We start from the raw sequence: 24,334 nt of genomic DNA on the forward strand, positions 1-24,334 counted from the left end.
TCGTGTAATTTTAAAGGGTATAGTTTATTAGTTAGATTTTTTATTTATTTTTTAAAAATTATTAATTCAAGTTTTATAAATTTAAAGATAACTAGAAATTTAAATGTTTATTAACTTTAAAACTAATAAACTAATAGAATAAAGATAACTAGAAATTTACATGTTCGTTAACTTTAAAACTAATAAACTAATAGAATAAATTATAATTCCTTGTATAAACTACAATTCAGTTCTCAATTTATAATACTTATTTACAATTAAATCACACTACATTAATTAATCTATTTTAATTTCTGACTAATTGTTCTTATATGTGTGACCTATTAGATTCATTAATAAGTTGACTCAAATATAAATCAAAATCCTAAATAAAATAGGATAAATAAACTAAACAACTTAATTTATTATCAATTCAATAATTAATTGATTTATATTTAAAGATCAAGTATAATATCTAACAACCTGTTATGATCCTTCAAATATTAGAAAAGTTATAAATGGTTTGACTTAACTTTTTAGTGATCGGTTTCTTAATATAATTATTATTCATTCATCAATAATGTTATGATTTAGATATATTATAGCATAAAATGTATTTACTATGAAAAATCATGCTTGTTCTCAACACCATAATCATTGATTTTTTGAATAATATTTGAAACTCTTTTTAAATTTCATTCTACTTTATGTAAAGATTTACAATCAATTTAATTTGAGAACATGTGGAGTATTTTTCCTAGTTCACACAGGGTAATGAGTCTTTTCTTGATTACTCAAATACCTTCATATAATTTATGTTATATTTAATATTTACTTATTTGTTACCCTTGATTAGAATATAGTGTAATAAAATCAAAATATAACCAAATTCAACCGAGTTCATGAACATGATCAAATTCAACCTAGAAGTTGTTGTACATGATTTTCTTTAATTTCTTAGGTGTATTTAGAATTTATTTTTTTTGTATTTAGATTAGGATTTTAATAATTAAACTTGGATTTTTTTTTCTTATATATTTAAGCAACTTTACAGGCTATTTTTCATAAGAAAATTGATGGTAAAGAAAAAAAGAGACTTTTCAAAACTTATACGAGTTTTCAGAGTTTTCTCTACAATTAATATTAGACTTGAGAATTTTACAATTTAAGAATGTATAACTTAAAAATTGAGAAACTTTATCTATGTTATGTAACAATCATGATTATCTATGACCTAAACATAAAAATTTAATTTTTAGAAAGTCTTCGATTTGGCTATGATGACAAGAGAAGTTTCTAAGGGAGGTGAGAGCACTGCGCTTGTGCTTTTGAATAAATAAATGCCAACGTTTATCAACTGATGTAAAGTTATTTAACTTTTAGTTAATATTAGAATGTATAAAAATAAATATTTGTTCATCGTGTAATTTTAAAGGGTATAGTTTATTAGTTAGATTTTTTATTTATTTTTTAAAAATTATTAATTTAAATCTTATAAATTTAAAGATAACTAGAAATTTACATGTTCGTTAACTTTAAAACTAATAAACTAATAGAATTTGTAGAAATGTAGACAAATTAAACAAGACACTTACATTAATTGAAAAAGACACTTACATTAATTGAAAAAAATTAGTGCTCGTGCTGCCATTTTGATGATTGATATGTATTATGACCACAATTTTAATAAAAGATTCAAAGTCCAAACGTTTTAGAGGCATAAGAAAATGTTGTTAGGCGTTAAGTGAAAATATAATGGATCTTAATTATAATATTATTATCTTTGCCTCTAAAATTTTTAAGAACAGGTTGAGGGATTTCTTGTTCTTAAGAAGGAACAGCTAGGTTTCGAACCAGACAACATGTGTGGTCACCGGGCCTGGTCGAGACGATTGGCAATGAGTCAAAGAAAGTGGGGCTTAGCTTTATTTTTATTTTCAGCATGAATTTCTAAATTTTCAAATCAAGACTGCCCTTTGAATTCCCCATCTTACCACTTATCTAATAAGGTTGACACTTGACTAGGGATGATAATTATACCCGAATTATCATAAAAATAAATAAATAACTTGTCCGAATAAAGCGAAGCAATAAAAAATAAATAACTTATTTGGATATGAAAGTGGGCTCAAAATCAATACAAATTTGTACCTGAATTTATATATATATATAAGAATAATATGTCATAATTATATTATTTTTTTATATATCCGTCTAAAATAGTTTGTACAGGTTTTTTCCCCTAAAATTATTTGATGAATATAAAATGTTTTATTTTATTTTATGTCTTATACACTCTATTTAATGATAACTGATCATAAAACAATTAAATAGACTCCCATTGAAGGTCCGCCTCTAATAAAGCTGATTATAAAAGTTGGGAATTATTTCCGAATTGAGAATAATATAAAGATTAGGTCTCTGTAAAGGGGAAGATGAAGGGTACATCCTCTATCTTCATAGACCTTCATTATATATCATCTCTATGCTTCACAATGAGAAACCAACTTTAATTTATAGTAATAAACACCAATATTAGTTTATTTATTTAGTATTCTACAAAGCATAAAATAAAAGTTTTTTTCTTTTTGTTACAAATTAAAGAATAGTTCTTTGCTCACTGCTCAGGCATCCATGTTAAGTTAAACCATTGCTTATAGGAAAAGCACACACAGAGACTATTAATTTACACCAACTCTGAATTCTAAACATGAGAAGGCGATGGCTTCTCCTGCGGCGGAGGCTGGGATGGAAAGGAGGGGCAGGAGGCCCATGATACTAGGGAATTCTGGCTGCTTCACTTCGACCCCGAGCCCTGCCAAGAAGGTAAAATGCAAGGGCTACTATTAAGATGAATAGTATCATAGGTAATGACACTATCACCACATAGCCCATTTTTGGATCTGATCGATGATCTCCGGAGGACGGCTACTCCTGCACATTGTCACTTGAAGTTAAGGATATTTATCGACGAATAGGGCTAGCTCCAAATATACAACTTACTCATCGGGACCCTTTTCAGTTTAATCTTAACCAAAATGTTTGAAATCTTGTCTCCTGTTAAGAATCTAATGACACTGTTTTCCAAAAATTAGACTAATTAATCACCATGGATTATTTAGTTTATTCCATACTAATAAAAAAGATATCCAAGAATTGGTAACCTAGTATTTGTACAAGTTTAGTTTAGTTTCATACATCATGACAAACAAACATGCAATTATATACACACTCGCGGGTCAATGGCCCCTCCTCTGCGGTTAGTTGAATAAATTTTTTAAAATATATAAAAAAAAATAGAAATATAGAGAATTTTTTTGAGTATTTATTAAATCCAGCTAAGTGAGTAAATTTTAAAATACCATAACCTAGCTATTTGCCTAACTTGAGATTTAAACTAAATTGTGATAGAGTTACCCCAAATTAAATTGATTGATTAAATGAATTAAAATATAATTTTGATAACTTGTAAAAACATGGCTTAACTTTTAACAAAACTTCAAGATGATAACTTTTTTTCACAAAATTATTGAGACAATAACAAATTAGATCGATTTTAGTCCCTAAAAAAATCATGTCATGGTCTCCATTGAGTTTAATAATTAATTTGTTATAATTTTTTTAATTATATGATGAAAATATATAGTCATAAAATCAAGCATCAACCTAAAAATAAAAACTTATTTGAGACAATGATAACCCTAAAAAAAACAAAATAAATAAATAAATCATGCAGTTTATTCCTCAATCAATCTAATATTAAAAGATAAAAAATAAAAATAAAAACAACTAACAAATCAAAAACCAAAAAACCATATCAGGTTAGTAGATAAATTCGTCAAACCTATAAACCAAGTAACTCGAGCTAGCATACCAAACATATAAACCAAGTTATAGACTTCTCACTCCAATAAGATTATATTTATGATCACAAAATAAAACACCAACCTAATACTAATATGCTTTAAAAAATTAAGCAAAAAATCAAAATCTAAATATTTAACATCGCAACATGGATAATTTACCTTGATGTGTTTAATGAATTTCTCTATCAAAATAAATTTGTAATAGAAAAACATATAAAAATTATAATAAAAACTAACACATAAAATTTATTGAATAAAAAAATACAAGGCTACACATATAAAACATCTTATAAAAAAATCAATATAAAAAATAAACAAGTTTAATCTATATAAAATTAACCAAAAAAAATAACAGAAAAATCATTCATACCTTTTTCAAAACTAAACATACCCAATATTTAAAAAAAAAAAACATCACAAACTAATCAAAACATAAACTCAAAATGTATTTGTAAAAAAAATATCAACTAATATATTATTCTCTTCTTAAAACATAAAATTTAAAAAAAAAAATCAAGTCAAGGATTGTTGAGTCTAGTAAGTGAGGCCTGACACCTGTCCTAATCAAGCAACGACCCTTGCATGGGTCTATATTTTTTTTAAGTTTAACAAGGCGAACAATGCATTGTCTATTTATCTTTAGAATCCAGCCACTATGATAGCTTAAAAAACAATTTATCAAAAAACTCATTTTCAACCCTTTTTTTAGCCTAAAACACTTAGAAAATATTCTAGAAATCTTGTTAAACAAATCCATGGCCTTGAAAAACATAAAAAGCTGCCCTAAAACCCAAAATCCATTAAAAAAAAAAAAGCTTTCTGAACTCAAATATGATTTTTTAGGTGTTTTCAAAGTAAAAAAAATATATAATTTTAACTCCCCTTATCATATAGAACCATTTGACATAAAAAATAATCATTCTGATGGCTGAATTCCCCACCAACAAACATTCTCTCTCTATAAGCTGGAATTTAGTGATCTCTCTCTCCTCCAATCAAAAAAGAACTAAAAATGAGTAAAATAAAGGTCAATACCAAAATTGAATTTGTAAAATTCTAGGGGCTAGTAATTCAATAGATAAAAAATAGGGGCTTAAATGAATTTTTAACAAAATTTTCAATTTGACACCTATGTTATTTTTTTTTTACTTTAGTCCATTTTCTTTCTATTTAACCCTCCTTTATTAAAAAAAAAATGCAATTGGACTCTGATCTCTAAATGGCTCAATTGTTCAAAACAAAAAAATTTAATAATTAAATTGAAATTTTAAAAAAAGTATACTATTATAATCCATATCCATAGTAAAATATAAAAGGATGAATGGTGTTTTTAATAACCTTAAAAACACCACATTTTTTAGCTTTATGTATGGTATGGATTATAGCTATATTAGCACATATCTAATGTTGAATAAAAAAAATTAACACAATCATAGCATGCATACAACGAATATAAATTATTTCTACTCAAGCAAAACTAGCATACAAGACTTGTTTATTGAAGCACTTAAAGGTATATCAAGTTCAAAATTGTTGTTATCAATAATGAATCATTTATTTATAAAACTTTATTATTTCTGATTTGGTACAAAAAAACTTTTGCACCATCATCACATTATTTAAATGCATTTCTAAATAAGATCTACAGACACAAGAAAATATATCCAAGTATCTCTCAATATAAGCTCTAGATTAGGAGGAAAACCAAAGCTTCAAACAAATAATAAAAACTAAAAATATAAAGTGAAAAAGAATCTAAAAATAATAAGAACTATTAAGAAAACTTTTTCTACAACCCTTTATAGTGAATTTTAAAATAAAACTAATAAGAATTAATTTTGATTCCATCATCAACTTTGATTATCCATAGAAAAACCATAATTAAACCTAATAGATTTGGTTTTAATAAGTTAAAAAAGTATGTCCAAAAAACCATCTAGTTTATAAAGAGTAAGTTCTAGATAAAAAATTTAAAAAAAAAATTATCAGACTTAATTTATAGACTAAACAAAAGAATGGACTAAAAAAATAATTTTTCAGTGAACAAACTTAAACCTAAAATTAAAATCGTAAAAATAATTTTTTATGGCACAAAAAACATATTTTATAATAATACCTGAAACTTAAACACAAGCAAGTCGGGTTAGCCACGCATGTAACTTAAATTCAAAATTCAATTTGCCTAGATCCTTCTTTTTTTTATAACCTTAGGTGTTCTACTAGCCTGATTTTAATTTTAAACCTTTTCATTATATAAATGCTTCTTTTTTAGGATTTTAAATTTTTAAAAAATATGTTAGTTAAAAGTTTTTTTATATTAATTTTTTATTCATTTATAATTTATTTAAATTATATTAATATTTCAAGTTTATATTAAAGATTAAATTCAAATAAAATTTCAACACTAAAAGTAAACTCCACTTTTAATTTAACCTCAAAAAAATCTCATTAACCATGTTTTAACAAGAATTCTTCAATAGACATCTTAATTAAAACATATCTAAAGCACACCTTTCTCTGTATGGCCAAGAATCCAAATGGTATAACTGAGAATTACCCAGTCAAATCAACACCATAAATTGGGCATGGCTACGAAAAGATAAAAGCATGAACCAAAGCATTTCTACATTGAATTCCTATGAACATTTGGGGTGAAAATGAAAGCCTCATCTGGACAAAGCAGCATCTTAAGAACTATATAAAACAAGCAAGCGAGCTTGCCTCATTCAAATGTCCCTCCAAACCTAGATTTTGGCATTAAGGATGAACATATTTTCTTTTTTCTTTTTTCTTTTTTCTTTCTTGAACGGGGACCAGACACCCTACGTCAAAAAAAAACAAAAACTACGGTAATCTGAGGATACGCAGAGCAGAGCTTTATATATTCTCACATTCACAATTACTCTCCGATCCGATGTGAGAAGTTTGTGCCACATTGACATCTAAAGGGCACACATGGAGATTGACACCCAACTGCCCAAATCCCCACGGAAAGCTGGCTCAAGGGCTCTACCCCTTTCTTTCCCCTCCTTTTAGGGCTTTCGCCTCCCGTTTGTAAGAACATGCATATATATTGGGATCAACTAATCGTCGTCGTCGTCGTCGCTTGGAAAGAACAACATCAGTATCGATGTTAATTGTAGTGAGTGGAGATGAAAAAGAACAGATAACAGGTTAAACCGAAGTAAGTATGTGTCATGTTTAATATGCAAAATCACTTGACTGGCACAGGAAACAAACCCATTTTCCACTTTCAATTTCATTGATACTCAAATTTCTAACTACATGTTCATGTATGGATTCCCAATTAATTAAGATACATCTAAATTACTAACACTCCCACTCAATCCAAACTGCTCCTTGTGTATAAAGAAACTGGTTTCCCATAAAAAAACAAAAAATAAAAAGTGAATTATGGTACGGGGAGTTTTCTTATAATCAGAAAAGGCAGAGCTTACCTCTTTGTGAATTGTTTGCGATTGAAATTCAGCAAGAAATCCTCGTCGATCGCATGATACGAAGCAAGAAAAAGCAAAATTCATAAACAATGGAGAAGCGTGCGTGGTGGCATATTTTCGTGCAGAGCGATAGATAAGGGGTTCCATACCACACGTGTCATCATCACTGTGGTGACGTGAGGTAGAAAACACCACTCTTACCGACTCCGCCCTGTGAAGGAAGCGTGATTGAAGTTATTTCAATTTATAATGGTCAAATCAAAACTACACGAAACCTTGTTTTGTTTTTTTGTCACCGTTTAAAAAATAACTTGTTTCGGAATGACGTTTAATATATTTTTTTATTAAATTTAATTTTTTTTCCTTTAATTTCATTTTATTTTAATAATTTTATATTGTTTTAATGAGGTGAAATCAAAAATAAATTTTAAAAAATAAAAAAGTATATATTATTTTCATATTTGTCTAAAGAAAACGTTTTAAAAAATATCAACCAAACAAATTTGGTCTACCTCGACTGAATGAATCCTTGTAACAACAGGACCAATAAGGTTTTTTTCCCCCCCAGATGCAAGATCCTTTCTCTGTATTTATTACCTTCCCTTCCCTTGAGTGAAAGAGTTCGATGCCGCTCATGGTCATGGATCAGGTAGCCAAATCTTGACACTCCTGCCCTATTTTGTGTTTCTCACTCTCGAACCAAGACAAGAACAGATGGATAATTTTGCTCTACAGAACTTGACAGGATTTTTAACATAAATAAGGTGGTTATTAGTTACAGAACCAGAAATGCAATTACTTTCCACCTTTCTACTCATTTCTCTTTAATTCTGCTGCAATTACATATCCAGTTATCTATATCCCTATGTATACATAACATACAAGGAAAATTAATTTTTGCAGCAGACCTTTCGATGAGAGAGAGAGAGACCCACAACAACTGAGAATTAGTAAGCTGCGTTTCAAAATTATACAGCTTGATACCATCCAGGTGGGCAAACTGATGGAACAAAGGCCACGAGCTCTCAGGAGCTGATGTCAGAACCTTGCTCTACCCAGACTGCTCATTTACTAGCAATTCCCTTGCTGGATAGTCGGCGCTTGTAGCGCTTAAGCACAGAAGCCAGATTCTCTTTTCCCTTTGGGAAAGCAACATCGCCAGCAGCAGTTCCTGATCGTCCCTTTCGGCAAGATATGGCAACCTCTACATCCTTAATTAAGTCCAGAAGCGTTGCTGCAGTTGTGCATTTCCCCCTACCTGGTTTGGAAGCAGGTGGCAACATTCCATTCGAAACAGGTGGACTTGACCTGTGCTGGTGGGATGCAGGGATTTGAAGGCAGAAGCATGGGGACATGGGACTACGGGGCTTTGAAAATGCCAATTCTATGATACCCTGTTATTCAGAAAGCATAGCTGTCAGTTTTAGAGTACGGGTAAAAAAAAAAAAAACCTACTACTTGCAAAAACACACCAGAATAGGATTTCAAGAGCCAAGAAAAATGAAGCACATGTATTGCTACCTAAGGGATGTTGCAGATGATTTAGTAGCAGCAATAAAAACCTAGACGCCCAGCAACTATCTGGCTCAACATGAACAACAATATGCAAATATGTGCAGGAAATTAATGAGTTGCCCACCATTCAAGAGCATAGCAAGGTTTTTTTTTTTTTTTTTTCCTGGACGATCTACAAGCAGGAGCATTTTATGCAGGGGTCAAAATCCCTTGTTCAAAATCGCATAAATAGATAGCAAAAGATCAGAGAAATTTACCTGGAGACGATTTAGCACATAAGTGTATTTCCCCCACAACTCAGGCCGGCTTTCCATGAGTGACAAATCTAGAATGCGGTGAATACACCAGACCCCAAAGCTTATTATCAAATCCACTCTCCAAACACAGCCCTCCCCACAATTAGGAACTGAGGAAACCATAATGTTAGTGATAGCTGCATCATCATTCCTCAAAACAGAACCAGACTTCCTATCAGAAAACAAATAAGGTGATTCACCCATGTGAGCTACACAGTTCATTTCTCTTGTTTCAGCTTCATACAAATACCTCTCCCTTGCAGCAACACGATCAATCAGATCCTCGTCAGCTCCATCATTTTGCCTGAACAACCAGTCAGATCCTTCCAATTTCAAAAGCTTCATGATACAATGCCTAAAAGACTGAAGAAGTTGGGCCTCAGGATCCACAGGAGAAATTACTTCACGATTGATAGAATTAGACCGATTTCCTAATCCACTCCCAACAACACGACTTTTGTCAGCAACACCAAACTGCTCAAATGGCTGCTTGGACCAGAGGGATCCAGGGTCTGAAGTCACGTTAAATGAGAAAGCATCCCCATGTCCTTTTGGGAGTCTATTAAAAGACAAAGGGCCTCCTGCTCCTACACCTGATCTTGTATTTGAATAATAAGATTGTTCATAACCTGTTCTACTAACCGATGAACCAAATCCTGCAGACTTGTCCCACTGAGCATTCTTTTCAGGCACATATAGGTCCCTGTAAGGAGCAGCAAGCCCTGTGATGTCAGGCAAACTATGGTACTTCTTTGTATTAGCTGACTTGCCAACATCATCAGCAGATCCAGAAGAGTAAACATCATGATAAAGTCTTTCAGATTGCATCGTGCTATTTCTAGATACTGCAAGGTTCTGAAATCCTGGAGGTTGTGAAGAGCTTGGTCCATTTTGCAATTTTTGCCCCATAGCAACAGTAAGTGGGTCCCTGTAGTTTCTAGGGCCCAAGGATGGTGATATTGGTGCTGGTGAGTCCATTTGACCATTTAAGCTACCAGAACTTCTTTCCTTAGCAATTTGATTGATGATGGATGCAATCTGATAACCATGCACTGTAGCTGGCTGAATGCACCGGCCATCAGGAGATGGTAGCGTGTGTGCACTAGAATACCGTCTCTCACTTGAGTCAGCTATACTGCGGCTGGGAACTTGTGCATATGCATCCAACAACTGCTTGTGGCTGGACCACAAAGAGGATGGTCCCCTCTGACCTCCATAAGATGAGTCGATATTGCTCTGCACCCTCAAATGATTGCGAGAGTCGCCCAAACTTGAATTGATCAGAGAATCAGATGCTCTACCACCAACAGATGAGAAATATCCACTAAATTCTTTCCCAGCAGCGTCCACTTTCAACAAAGAAGGCTTCAAATCAACCCCCAGGGCATCCAGTTTCTTGGTCTTTGCTTCTTGAGTTGTTTGCCCATGGAAATCATACAATTGTCCCCAAAACTCATCAAGAACTGAAGCTAATTGGCGTCTTGCAGCACGACCCAACCCTGCTAATCTTGAAAGACTTCCAGCACCATTCCCACCCTCATCATTTTTACCACTAAGACTCCTAAATGATCCAGGACCATCAGATGTCAAAGATGAAGTGCTTCCAGGAACCCCTTTGGATGATTCTTCAGGCTCCCAGCTATCCCCTTCATCGTCCTCCTTTTCAGCATGGAAATCACCATCTATATCCACAGTCTTTTCAACTGGGTCCATTGATTCAATATCAGTCTTCTTGGCACCAAGCAATTCACTGCCAGGGACCACATTCATAGCAGCTGACAGAGATACTGACTCTATTATAGGTGATGTTTCCTCCTCATAGAATGTTCCAGGACTAGAGAATGTAATTTCAGAATGATTTTCTTTTATAGTAGTCAAATGATGTTCCTGATCCGACTCCATAATTGTCACAGGCAAATCAGGATCAGCATTTGCAACAGTTACATCCGAGTAACTCTTGGCAGATTTCCCTGGACCTGATAATTGTTCTTGCCCCCCTAAGGGTTCCTCTTCAGTATATCTGGTTTCACTAAAAAATTCTTCCTCTATCTGCATGGATGGCTCAGATACAGTATTTTGTACATCCCAATTCCATACCTGAGCATCTAAGTGGGTTGCAGATATCAATGGGGTGGCTGCTAGCCAGAGCATCAAACAAAATGATGAACAGGCAGTAATGAGAAGAACAGTGTAAGAGGTTGACAAACCACCACTTGTGCTCCATCTCAAATTGCCTGCCCAATCACTATCCCCAAAAACCATTTCCACCACAAAAATAATCTTTATGCCAAGCATCCCCATGAATGAAATCAGTGCTAAGAACTCCAAGAACGCAGAAATTTTGTAGGCAGCCATCACTTGTTTAGATGAAGCAATACGGAAAAGGGGAATCACTGAAGATGGAAGTAGTAAAGCTACCATAACCTGTGTAAATATAAGCAACTGGTATATTCCTTCAACTCCTGAAGTCCACACACAATAAAGAGCTGGAACTACTGCAATAATTCTGATTGTTGCACGTTGAAGCCAATTAGGAATATCCAGTCTGAGAAAACCCTGAAGCACTACTTGCCCACCAAGATTCCAGGTAAGTGCAGTGATGTGATTTGCAAAAAACAAAATGAGTGAAAAGACGCAGAGTGCTACTGGACTTCTGAACACCTGAAAAAATCATTATTTGGAATCAAAGTAATAAGTATTCATCAAATTCATACAGAATAATGCTTGCATGCCAAAAAGTACATCTTCACAACTAATGAATATGAGAAGAATTGTACCGGCTCCATAAGTGACATCGCATCAGGAAAAGTAAGTAAAACAAGGCCACTGCTGTAGAACACATTTGCAGCAGAGTTCATAAGAACATAATTTACCAGATAGATGCCACTGAAGATGCATAAAATGGCAAAAAAATGGTTAAGGCACAAGGCACCCTTGGAAATATTTGGTGATCCCTGATGTTGCTGCAAGAAAATTAAAGATGTCAGATTAAGTGATCCAACAAAAGCTATCATTTAATATCGAACTCATTTCAAAAGCATATGAAACCAAATAACTGGAACACACTGGTGGAGCTTAATTAAATAACAGTGATTAAGCATCAACAAGGTGCACATGTCAAATTCATTTCTATTTTCCAACAATGTGCAAGAGTAAGAAGCTTTCATGCATGTTAAGCAATTGAAACCAGCAAACTCAAATGTCTCTGAAAACAATATATATATAATGAGATCATGGCTTCCAAATGCACACCAAAAAATTAATAAGAAAGGGTTGAGAATTATTTTTCAAATGCAATGCATCACAAACAAAAAAATGATAAGTTAGGCTTAAGCCTCATTATCCAGACAAATTTCCATGAAAGCAGATATTGTTTAAAAGAAGCGAAAACCAGCCTAGAATTCCCTCTGAAATATTTTGTGGCTTTTACCACAACCCAAATGAAATAAAGTTGTGTCGAAAATTAAATTTGGACTTCAGCAACTTGTTTCCACCAAAGGTATAATGTATTCCCAACAAAGGAGAGTCTCCATGGGCAATCTCAAAACAATGTCAATCACAATTGCTACCCCAAAATTGAATGTCATCAAAATCCAGGGCTCCTCTTAGGTATAGTATATAAACATCAAAATAAGCATTTTTTGAAAGATTCAACAACTATAAGAAATCAGTACCACAATCCTATTTATCAAATTCTAAGTAATAACGATTCTGCTACAGGTTGTGTGTAACACCTCTCTGGCCAAAGCCTTTTCTCCCCAACCTGGAGACTAGTGATGCCATGAATGATGTGTTCAGCAACTAGCCAAAAACATGGACAACTTGATGGTTGTAACTCTGAGTCTTGAAATCTATTCTCTCTATGGGGTCTATTTTTTTACCCTTGCTCCATAGGAGCCTTCACCAAACAATTACATGCACCTAACTAGCTTTATAAACACCCGCATACTTAACAATGCAAAAGATATATGTACACATAGAGACATGGGAAATAGTTGCATTATTGGGGAAAATTGATATCCATTCACCAAGCTATATCAACAGAATACGCTTATGTGGCCTTTTGGTTTTCTCAAAAAAAAAAAAAAGAGCAGGCTGGATGCTGTTGGGATAGTTACACCATAAAGCATCAGCCCAGGACAGGTACAGATTCTCACATTTCTCATATCAAACACCTCAGTAACCCAATTGCCAGTATCATTGTCACGAGCCATTAAGTGAGTGTTTGGGAGTAAGGTAGCTTATACTTTTGGGTGCTTTTCACTTAAAAAAGCATCAAATTGATGCTTCTTTTTAGTGCCTTTCAATGATTTTAATGTATTCATGTCAAAAATGGGGGAAAAAATCATTTTGATGCATTTTCAAGTGAAAAGCACCCTACACCACAATACCAAACATAAACTTAGAAATTCTTTTCAAAAAAGAAAACCATACAAGGCAACAAAGATCGCAAAGTGCACACTTGGACTCAACTCTCAAACATACATGCATGGCATAACTGACACAAATGACATGTAAAATAAAATAAGCACCAACATTCAAGTGGCGAAGATTAGAAAACACAAAATAAATCCTCTCTGCACCAAAATTAAAAACTCAAATGTCATATAGACACCTCAAAGCTCAAACTGCAATAAAAAAAAAAACTGGTAGATATTGAGATAAAACTAACAGCATGCCAGCAAAGTCTCTGAACAGTATACAGAATGGTATTGCCAAAACACACAAGGCCAGAGACATACAGAAGGGCTGGAAGAAAAAAATTCGAGGATAAAGGAACTTACCAGCACAATAGAAGAATGGAGGAAAAAATTGTGAGGCATGATACTTGCTCCAAGAAGACTCATCAGAGCAAATGCACTGTCCTCACTTAATTTTGTTGGCATCCCGTTCATGGGAAGAGGGATTTCTGGTTGGCTTATGAGAACTCCGAAGAAATACAAAAGTAATAAGAAGCCTGCAATGCATGTGCTGAGGAAACTTGCCTTGCATCTCTCCTAGGGAAAAAAAGGTAAGAAAATCAATAGATATTTATAAATGAGCAAATAAAAGCATGCGAGCAACTGGGCTTACCAGGAGGGTAGCAAAAACTGGAAATAAAACAGCATCAACAGCAGCTAAAAAAACACAGGTGGATAAGTCCATTCCAAAGAGAAGATTAAGACCATGTGCAATGCCGAGAATCTATTGAAAACAATTCACAAGTTAGGACCACAAGAAGGGATCTCTATTATAAATCACATCACATGCCAGATGCCTTAAATCCATATCTTTGGAAAAGGCAACCAGATATACCAAATAACTAAAAGAATAAGAGGAACTACCATAGTGAGGTCCAATGCAATCACGGAAAGTGCTGCTTGAACTCCTAGAAACATGCATGTCCACTTGTCATACTCATCACTGCAAATCTAATGGCATCATAAAGAAGAGGTGAATTAATTAGACTTCAAATCATAATTGGGCATGTGGCTGCAGAATAGAAAGTGAATGCACCAAATAATCAGAAAATGGCAAATATTCTTCGAAATGCAATTAATAGCTGGAAAAACATCTCCACATATACATGTATGAATGTACATACAAATGGATAAATAGTTTCTTTATGGAAACAGATGTGTTGCTCAGACATTAATCTAATGCAAAAGGTAGAGGTCTACCAAGAACCCTGTTATCTTCAGGTCATGCTAAAGAAAAGCACAATCATTAGAATGCAAGGATCATGACACAGAACACAAAAATACTACAAAAGCAGGTTCTCATCTGCTTCCCCTGCTACTCTTATTGCTATTACAACAGCTACTTGTAAAACAAAGATAAGAGCCCCCAACTCCTAGTCAGAGTTCTTATGAATTTCAAATAGTATTCAAAATTCTCTGTTTTCGATTATCTAATAAATCACTTAATGAAAGTAGATTATCTTTCCATTCATGGCAAAACTAGGCCATGCTAAAGAAAAGCACAACCATTAAAATGCAAGGATCATGACACAGAACACAAAAATAATGCAAAAGCAGGTTCTTAGTAGGGTAGATAGCAGGGTCCTTAGCAGACCTCTACCTGTTCTATTAAAATGCAAGGGACATAAGCAGTACCACGTTGACTTTAACCAATCTAATTCCCATTTCCAAATTCTAATATTTCATTACTCCCATTTGCAAGTGGGAGAAAGAGCTCAAGAGAAACTGATCATGTTGGAACACAAAAACAGCACAAAATTATTTCATCTTTGAATAGAACATGTGTGAACATGGTATTAGCAAGTAAGGAAAAGTAATGAAAGAAACATAGAATATCCTTGAGGAAATAGGATGATACCTGGGCAAGATCTTTTCCAGTTACCACACCAATTCGAGCAGAGAGATACTGGCATAAAATGGCAACAAAGTTGAAAATAAGCATCGGCAGCACCAGATCAAACCCAAAACGTGCACCTCCTTCGACAGTTGCAGCCCACTTTCCAGGATCAACATATCCAATTGCAATCAGAAGCCCAGGTCCCACAGCAGGAAGCGCCCGGCGAAGAAAATGGAGTAGATGGTTGGCATTTACAAACTCAGTTTCCATGTTACTGATCAGTATGATATTTAATATCACTTCCAAGCAACAGAGGAGCCTCCCAATGAAAGCCAAAATAAATAAATTACATTGCTGCTTAAAGCTGCACCTCCTTATAATTTATGCCTCTTTTCACTAATCATTCAACAGGAACACTAACTACTTCTTCACCTGAAAATGCTTGCATGAGTAAAACCAAAGTCAATTACACTTCCTTTTGAAGCACATCAACAGAAAGTACAGAGTGTGTCAAACAACAGCAAAGATAATACTCAACTTGATGCTCTATCAAATGCACTTAACCAGATAATACCCAATAGAAACTCTTTGAGGAAAGGTTAGTTGCATGGTGACTGCTAGCAGAAATACCAATACTAGCTGTGATTGTCGGATACCAATCGAAAACTTGCAAAATCAGCTTGCATGCTACACGGGAGTGACTGTGATGGCCTACTGAGTAGGCTATTCATCTCCTGACAATGACTAGCAGCTAGTCAGTTTGAAGCAAACCTTACTGCAATTATTTGAGTTTTATCCCCACCTTTGATGTTCAATCCTGATTCCATAAACAAAATCAGTTAACGGCTAAAAGAATCCCAAAAAACTATATAACTTGGAAGACTTTAGTGCGCAACAGGATGAAGCAAGCCACTGGAGTTGCAAGATCATCATTTAAATGGAGGATTTGAAGAATCCAATAGTTTCACAGGATAAAAAATAGACATCAGACAATAGGGATACAGTAGACATCAATCAGGTCTGCCTAGTATTAAGAAATGCAGTCTTCTAATAATTCAAAAATTACCAAAAAACAAAAGTAAAAAAGACACAGTAATACGAAAAACTTCCTAAAATCATTAATTAAAGCATCCGCAACGAGATTAACTGCACGGATAAAATCAGAGAGGCATATGTTTTGTATCATTACCTTAGAATATACTGAAATCACCATTTCCAAAACTAACTTCAACAACATTCAATCTTAACAATCAACATGATCAGTTAAAGCTACAGCTAAAACGTCAAAAATCAAATCCTAGTAACTATTAAAACGCAAAAAGCCACCCTAGATCTCACCAAAACATAAACCAATATCAAAACCAGCTCAAATGACAACAATTCAACAAATAACCAAACATCCACTGTTACCCAAAAACTCAACACCTATAGCTTCAAACCCAGAAATGAAACGAGCCCACAAAACTTTTTCAGTCAACTCCCACCCCCTGCCTCCATAGATCCGATTCACAGGGGGAAAAAACCCAGCATTCGTACAAATTTTTAGGTCAATAACTCAAAAACAACAACAAATCCGTACGATACCGAAGTTTATATCTTTTCAAGTTGGGTTTTTAAGAAAACAATAAAAAAGATTGTCTCCTTTTCTTCTTTCTTTTTACCTTTCTCTTTCTCTGAGTGATAGTTTCTTTCTATCTCTACTTGTCCTCCCCCTCCCTCTCTCTCTCTCTGCAATCTCTATCCGGAGCTGGACACAAGTAGATCTAAAAAAAGAAATAAAAAAGAGAGCCTTCAAGAGAAGCCACGCAGTTATTAACTTATCGAAGCTATTTTTTTATTTTTCCTAGAAAGAGAAAGTTCAGTTTTCCGGGAAAGTTGTAGAGAGAGAAACAGGTAGTGAAAGTAAAGAGATAAAAAAGACATGTAATATAATATAATAAATATAATGGTGTTTGTTTACCTTTGGGATTGGCTTTTTTTATTAATTATTAATTTTTTAAGTCTATCAAAAAAAATGGAGTGAATTAAAAAGAGACAGAGGCACAGAGGATGTGTTTGGATAGAGTAAAAGATTTTATTTTTGTTGATATTTTGTGTTTTTTTCAATACATAGTTACTGTTGCAGGATTTTTAGCAGGGTCTGAGAGTGTAATAATTATATTTTAAAATATTTTTAATTTAAAAAATATATTAAAATAATATTTTTAAAAAATTATTTTAACATTAATATATTAAAAAAAATTAACTAACCTTTTTTAAACCATAATTCTAAGCATTTCCTTATGTCTTGTTGGTTTTTATATTTTAAAAGTATTTATAAAATAATTTGATTATTTTTTATTTTTTATTTAAAATTAATATTTTTTATATTTTTAAATTATTTTAATATATTAATATTAAAAATTATTTTTTAAAAAATTATTTTTATATATTTTAAAATAAAAAATACTTCAAAAATTAACTACTATTGCACTTCTAAATGGTATACCATCAATATAATACGGCCCAAACCTAAGGAGGTGATAAGAGAAGATGCTTTGTGCAGTGAAGGGACATTGAGAATAATCTGTTGAATTAATTGATGATGAGATGGTTATGAGTTAAATAAAAGACACTTGTACTTTCATTTCATCTTTACACGTATTATCCAACAAAAAAAAAAACTAATATCCCTGGTAGTGCATTTACTATATTAACCTTTAATCATTTTATCTTCTGCATTTGCTTGAGAGATAAGATGGTTTTTTTCTCGTAACATAAATATTTTTTGAAAATTATACGGGATTATTTTAGTAATTATTTTTAATATATGATAAAATTATTTACGTAATCTTTAAATAAAATAATGAAATGTCTTCTAGGAAAGAATATTTTTTTATTTTTTTATTTGATAGAATAATAAAATTATTATATTATTTTTATCATTCAAATTTTATTTATTTTTTTGGCATTGAAAGCTTAGTTGTAATTTCATCAGAATTTATTTATTATTATTATTTAATCTAACGAGTATTTTTAGCTTTGGTGAAATAAAAAAACAAAAAAGTAGTGTATCAACCATTTTGTTGTTTTCTAGTAACACGTGCATCTTGCTCTAATAGTTGTAGTCATAATTCCATTGCATATTTGATTTGTTTTGGTATTCTCTCCTTTCTAAATGGTACCGTGTGTTTATGATGGTTTGGCATAATTTGACCTAAAATTACATTTTTTTTTCTTTTCATTCTTTTTCTTTTTCAGATTGTGTGTTGCAAATATAAAGAATTAGACCAACCTTTAATTTATTTTATCTTTTTGATTCAGTTCATCTTCTCTTATTTATAATTATTTTATTTATATTAATTATTTTTAATTAGATTTTATTTCAATTTCATATGTAGTCACATTTGATCTTTTTAAATTTTGGATGATTGAGAATTTCTTTTCTTATTATTTGATTTTTTAATTTATTTTAAATTTTATCCTGATTATTTTAAATTTTATTTGTTTTGTTTGGGATATTTTCTTAATTAGTTTTTTTTTTCAATTTCACTTTTATGCGGTTATTTTCAATTAAATTTTATGTTAAATTTGGTCATAATTTTTTTAATTCCTATTTTTTATGGATTTTTTTATACAATTTCATCCCTAAAAATTTAATTTTATTTTATTTTTATGTTGAATTTAGTCATAATTATTTTAATTTTTAATATTTTATATTTTATTTTTTAATTAATTTTTTTTCAATTTCCTATTTAATTTTTTTAGAATTGACCTTTATTATTTTATTTAATTTTTTTAATCAATATTTGTTTGATTGAGAATCTTACTTCTTTGTTTTTTTTTTGTTTTTTCTTTAATGGATCACTCTAGTCTCATAATCCAAATAATAGATCTAAAGGATAAATCCAAGTAGACTTTCATCTTTTTTAAAAATATTTTTTTGCTAGTATTTTTTTTGTTTTTCTATTTATAGACTCATCCTTATTTTACGTCCTATATCATGTGTTTGATTTGTTGACTAAAGTTGGTTGTTGGGTTCGCTTGAGGCTTTTTTTGTTATTCCTTTCTACTTTGAAAAGTTTAAAAATTTGTATTTTTAAATTAATTTATAATAAATTTCTTGATGGGACTCGGATCCAGAATTTTATAAGGTGAGAGTTTTTTAAGATTTAACCATGTTTATAATGTTTGTTCGGATTTGCTTGGTTTTTACAAATGTTTTTAATTTTTTTCCTATAATTTTTTTTAATTTTTAAAATTTGGTACTTATTATTTTAATTGATATTTTTTTTATTTTATTTTGAATTATTTTTTATTTTTTATTAATTAGCATCCTTCTTAGGTTTTTTCCAATCAATTTTTTTTCTTGTTTTTTTTGTTGCCTTTGCAATTTTTTTATTAATATTTGTATACCAATTTTATAATTCAAAATTAAATTAATTGAGAATTATGCTTCTTGATTAAATTTGAATAAAAACTTTCTTTGGATAATTAAACCAAGTTTAAAAGATTTATCAAATTTCTCTTATTTTTTTCCTTTTTCTAAATTGATGGGTTTTTTTTTATCTTCCTCCTTAAAATTTTTTTTGTTATTTTCTTTATTTTAATTCTCTTTTTTTTAGTTTAAGAGATTTATCAAGTTTAATTGATGGTTTAATTCTCTATTGGTTTAGCTTTCAATATTTTTTAATCTATAAAAAATATATCATATTACAAATGATTTTTAATTTCACCCCCATAATTTTTTTAATTTTTTAAGTTGGGTCCTAAATCTTTTAATTGCATTTTTTTTATAATTGTTTTTTAGATTTCATCCTATTGGGTTTTTTCCTATCAAATTTTAGCCCTGTTTCTCTTTATTATTCCTTCTCTGTTGTAAATTTTTTTTATTAATATTTTTTTCAACAATTCTATCATTCAAAATTAATTTAAATGACTTTTAACCTTCTTGATTGAACTTGGGTTTGTTATTTAATAAGTTTGTGAGTTTTTTATGTTAGATTAAATTCAGAAGGTTCGCTTAGATTTGCTTGGATTTCTCCTCTTTTTTTGAAGTTCATTTTTTTAAAAGTTTGACTCTTTTTTTTCTGATTTTTTTTGTTAAGTTATCATCTAAATGTTTGATGATTTGAATAGACTAGGATGTGGGTTTTTTTTTCCGTTAGTGTTTTTTTGTTGTTTTTTTATATATTATTTAAATTATTACTTTAACCAATAACTGAAGACTTGAATTTTTTGTAACCTATCACTTTTTTAACATAAAAAATTGTTCAACCTGCAAGGATACACGAGCAACATACCTAGTGTGTTTCTAAACATCAATCGCTTTTATTATTTCCCAAAACAAGATGATGTTTTTTAAGTAATAATCTCTTGGTACAAGGAAAAATACATTCTTCTTTTATCATTCATTAAAAATAAAATATTTGGTTAATATTTTACTTTTAGTCCATCCTATTTTATGTGATTTACGTCACAACAACAAGGAAAAAATCTTAGAGTTAAATTATTTTTAAAAAAACTAAAAGATATCAATGTAGATCAACACACAAAATATTACGTATTTAAATAATATATTTGTATTTTTGTTTTTCTCGACAAAAACCAATGGCCTTACTGATGGGGTAATACCATCTTTCCTAACGACTTCTTAGTTAATACCAAAATAATTGGGATAAATTGGTTTTTTATATTTTTTTAGTATAATAAAATTACTTATTTACATTTAAAAGCAAATAATATTAAACTCGCACCTGGGAGCTTCTTTATCTTTTTATTTATTTAAGCACAATAAAATGATATAATTATCCTTATAATAAAAAATTATTAAGCTATCATTCAAGGTGGTTTTTGTATGATTAAGTTTAAACAAGTACAATATGTGTGTGTGTGTGTATTGTTTTAAAATAAAAATGATTGGCTCATGCAACATCCATCTAAGTGGGTTAGGGGGTGCATGTTATATCTTTCAACAAAAGAATAGTGGGTTTTTAGCGTCTTTCAAATTATTTTAGAGGCCTCTTTATTTTTGAAAAACACATATGGCCAGTAAACCTCAAGTTTGATGCCAATAAACTCTTTTTCCCTTTTTCTTTTCTTTCTTCCCCTCGATTTCCACATATGCCCCTCTAGTTTTTCAAAGAAACCTCTTCAATTTGTTTTCCCTTCCATTTTAATCAATGTTCTTTTGAGTGGTATTAATTTTATTTAAAATGATTTATAAAATTTGAATTGTTTTTCAATTTCATCATCCTTCATTTTTTTTCATTTATCATATTTGGTTTTCATTCCTTTTATTACTATTTTTTTTTGTTTTTTTATCATTTTTCTAGTTTATTTTTTTTCAACTTCATCCCTCATTATTTTATTTCATTTAATGATCATCATTCTCTTGATTGCTATTTTTATATATATTTTTTAATTTATTTTATTTTTAAAATTTTTTATTTATTTTTAATATCACATTTGATCTTTTTGAATTTTGGATGATTGAGAATTTCTTTTCTTGAATTTTTTGGGCTTGTCTTTTATGTGATAACCCGGTCTCATATATGGTTACGAGTTTTAAAGATTAGCTTGATTTGATTTTTATTTTTTTTATTTTACTATTTGATATTAGATCATTAAACCTTCAACTCCGTGATTTTTGTTATTTTTCTATTTTATGAGGTTATCCCAATCTTATTGCTCGGGTTGTAGGATAATTGAGTTAATCCAAGTTGACTGGGGTTTTTTTATTTTTTTAATTGATTATATTTTAATTTCACTTTTCACTATTTAATTTTTTTAGAATTGACCTTTATTATTTTATTTAATTTTTTTATATGGATTTATTCCTATCTCGCAATTGGACCATAAATTTAGCATGCTGATATGAGTTGCAGGTTTTTTGTTCTCTTTATTTGCTTTTCAATCTATTATTTAGTATTTTATTTGTTAATAATTAAGTTTTGAATTTTTTTTTATTTTTCTCTTTATAAGGATATCTTATTTTCATTTAATTTTTATTTTAATATCAAATAACATAGTTGGGATCTTTTAAGAATATTTAGAGTCGTCTAGAGCATATCATTTCATAATATTATTAAACCTTTATTTTTTTAACTAGTTATTACCTTTTTTAGTATCATTTTTTTTATAATCAATATTATTAAAGTAAATCAGCTTATTAAGTCTATTTGAATCAATGACTTTGTTCTCAAGTTTTTCTTATTTTTTTAAAAAATTATTATCATTATCTGAGCTTTTTTTTATGTTAAAAAAATTTGACTAGCCCTCAGGTGATTATAAAAACTCATTTAGTTTAAGAAGTTATATTTGTTAGAAAACAAATAGTAAAAAATAATTTTTTTAAACACACTAAGTATAATTTTGTTTAAAACTGAGTTAAAAAGAGAGAGTATAGGTTTGATGTTCAAAATTGGTTGAAGCAATTCTTACTGCTGTAAAAGAAAAAAAGAATTGTGATGCTTACGGGGTAACGAAAAATTAAATCGAAAAACTAAAGAGATAGATTCAATTAAAATATATTATCTCATGGAGCGAGGATCCCTCCAAAAAAATGTCTTTAATCATATGGTTAAGAATATTAAAAGGTTAAATTTCATCAAAACAAAATAATTTGCTAATATATTTCCCCCTTTTGTTTTTAGTATTTATTCCCACAAAAAAAAATCAACTTTTTTGTTCAATCGTTCTTTATCTAATAAAATCAAAAGAAATAAGAATAAATATAAAAAAACACATGGATGATTTGAAATAAGGATAAAAAGGGTTTGTCTGTAAATAAAATCCTTTTATCTTATTAACACAATCCGTTATTTATTTTTTTACAATTTTTCACCAGCATTTTTCAACATCTTATTATAATTATAAGAGCAAAATTTAATTAATAAAAATAATATTTTGATAATTTTTATATAAATATATTAAAAAATATAAGAACAGTGCGCACATCAGCGTGTTGTTGTTGAAAGATTTTTCAGTGGTGTTGTCAAATTTAATGTGACATGTTAACTTAAAGATCCCTTAACTTGACTTATTATTTAGCTCGAGTTTTTAATCAAAGTAGCTATGAGTTAATTTAATGTGATTTAGCCAAGTCTAAATGTGATCTAATTAAAATCTAGTTTTACTTTTAAAAAAATAAATTCAAGACTTTATCATTCCAACGATGGTTAAAAAATTGAGTTAGAGTTTTTTGGATCTAAAAAATATTTCCAAACTGTTTTTATATAAAAAATCACATAATAAAATTTTTAAATTTCAATAAATTAATTTCTCAACTTAAAACACCCTACATCAGTTAAAAAATAAAAAACAAAACCAAAAACATTCTTTCTCAACCCTAATTTACTTTTTCAACAACATAAAAATTTAAAAACACCTCATTAAAAATTTCTCTCGTGGAGTGAAAATATTAACATTATGATCAGTCTTGTGGTTGTTAAATCATGACCAACTAATAATATTTAAACTAAAAGATAAAAATATTAATAAAATAAAGTCTTTATCTAAAAATTAAAATCCTAAAACTAAAGGGACAAATATGGAAAAGCAAAAGAAATTAGGTGCCAATGTTTAAAACCCACGCCTCATGTGCAGTAAAAACTAAAAAATAGATTGTTTTTTTGTTTCATCATGACACGATTAAAAGATTAATGTTTTCTCTCAAGTGCAGGAGTGTCGAAGTAATAAATAACCCGGCAAGACCGGAGTCGAACCACAAGGAGGTTAATTGTATAAATTATAAATAACAATAATACAACAACAATAACAATAACAACAACAACAATAATAAGAGTAAGAACAATAATAATAATAATAATAATAATAGTAACAACAACAACAATAATAATAAAGAAAAAGAAGGAGAAGGAGAAGAAGAAGATGATGATGAGAACTTTGAGATGAAATATTAATGTAAGGATTAAACAATGAT

The 24,334-nt window shown here is 30.3% G+C and overlaps 1 protein-coding gene and 1 long non-coding RNA gene across 6 annotated transcripts; both read right to left on the reverse strand.

The window, feature by feature from the left end:
• Positions 1-2,475: 2,475 nt before the first annotated feature.
• Positions 2,476-7,533, reverse strand: LOC105142553 (uncharacterized). The gene is made up of 2 exons (XR_845574.1): positions 7,304-7,533; positions 2,476-2,913 (listed from the first exon to the last, which is right to left on the reverse strand). It is a non-coding gene; the product is annotated as an uncharacterized LOC105142553 (long non-coding RNA).
• A 471-nt stretch (positions 7,534-8,004) lies between these two features.
• Positions 8,005-17,324, reverse strand: LOC105142554 (ethylene-insensitive protein 2-like). 5 transcript variants are annotated; one of them, XM_011050238.1, is made up of 10 exons: positions 17,073-17,324; positions 16,214-16,228; positions 15,986-16,145; positions 15,433-15,843; positions 14,439-14,525; positions 14,188-14,298; positions 13,899-14,111; positions 11,892-12,077; positions 9,076-11,775; positions 8,005-8,697 (listed from the first exon to the last, which is right to left on the reverse strand). In XM_011050238.1, exons 4-10 carry the CDS (start codon positions 15,679-15,681, stop codon positions 8,368-8,370), a joined length of 3,876 nt encoding a protein of 1,291 aa, XP_011048540.1. In that variant the 5' UTR covers positions 15,682-15,843; positions 15,986-16,145; positions 16,214-16,228; positions 17,073-17,324; the 3' UTR covers positions 8,005-8,367. The 5 variants fall into 5 exon arrangements, with proteins under 5 accessions (XP_011048540.1, XP_011048541.1, XP_011048537.1 ...); XM_011050239.1 differs by lacking the exon at positions 16,214-16,228; XM_011050235.1 differs by having other exon boundaries at positions 15,986-16,228.
• Between the last annotated feature and the right edge of the window lie 7,010 nt (positions 17,325-24,334).

Source organism: Populus euphratica, unplaced genomic scaffold (genome assembly GCF_000495115.2).
Source record: "Populus euphratica unplaced genomic scaffold, PopEup_1.0 scaffold242.1, whole genome shotgun sequence".
In the NCBI taxonomy this organism is placed as follows: Eukaryota; Viridiplantae; Streptophyta; class Magnoliopsida; order Malpighiales; family Salicaceae; genus Populus; species Populus euphratica.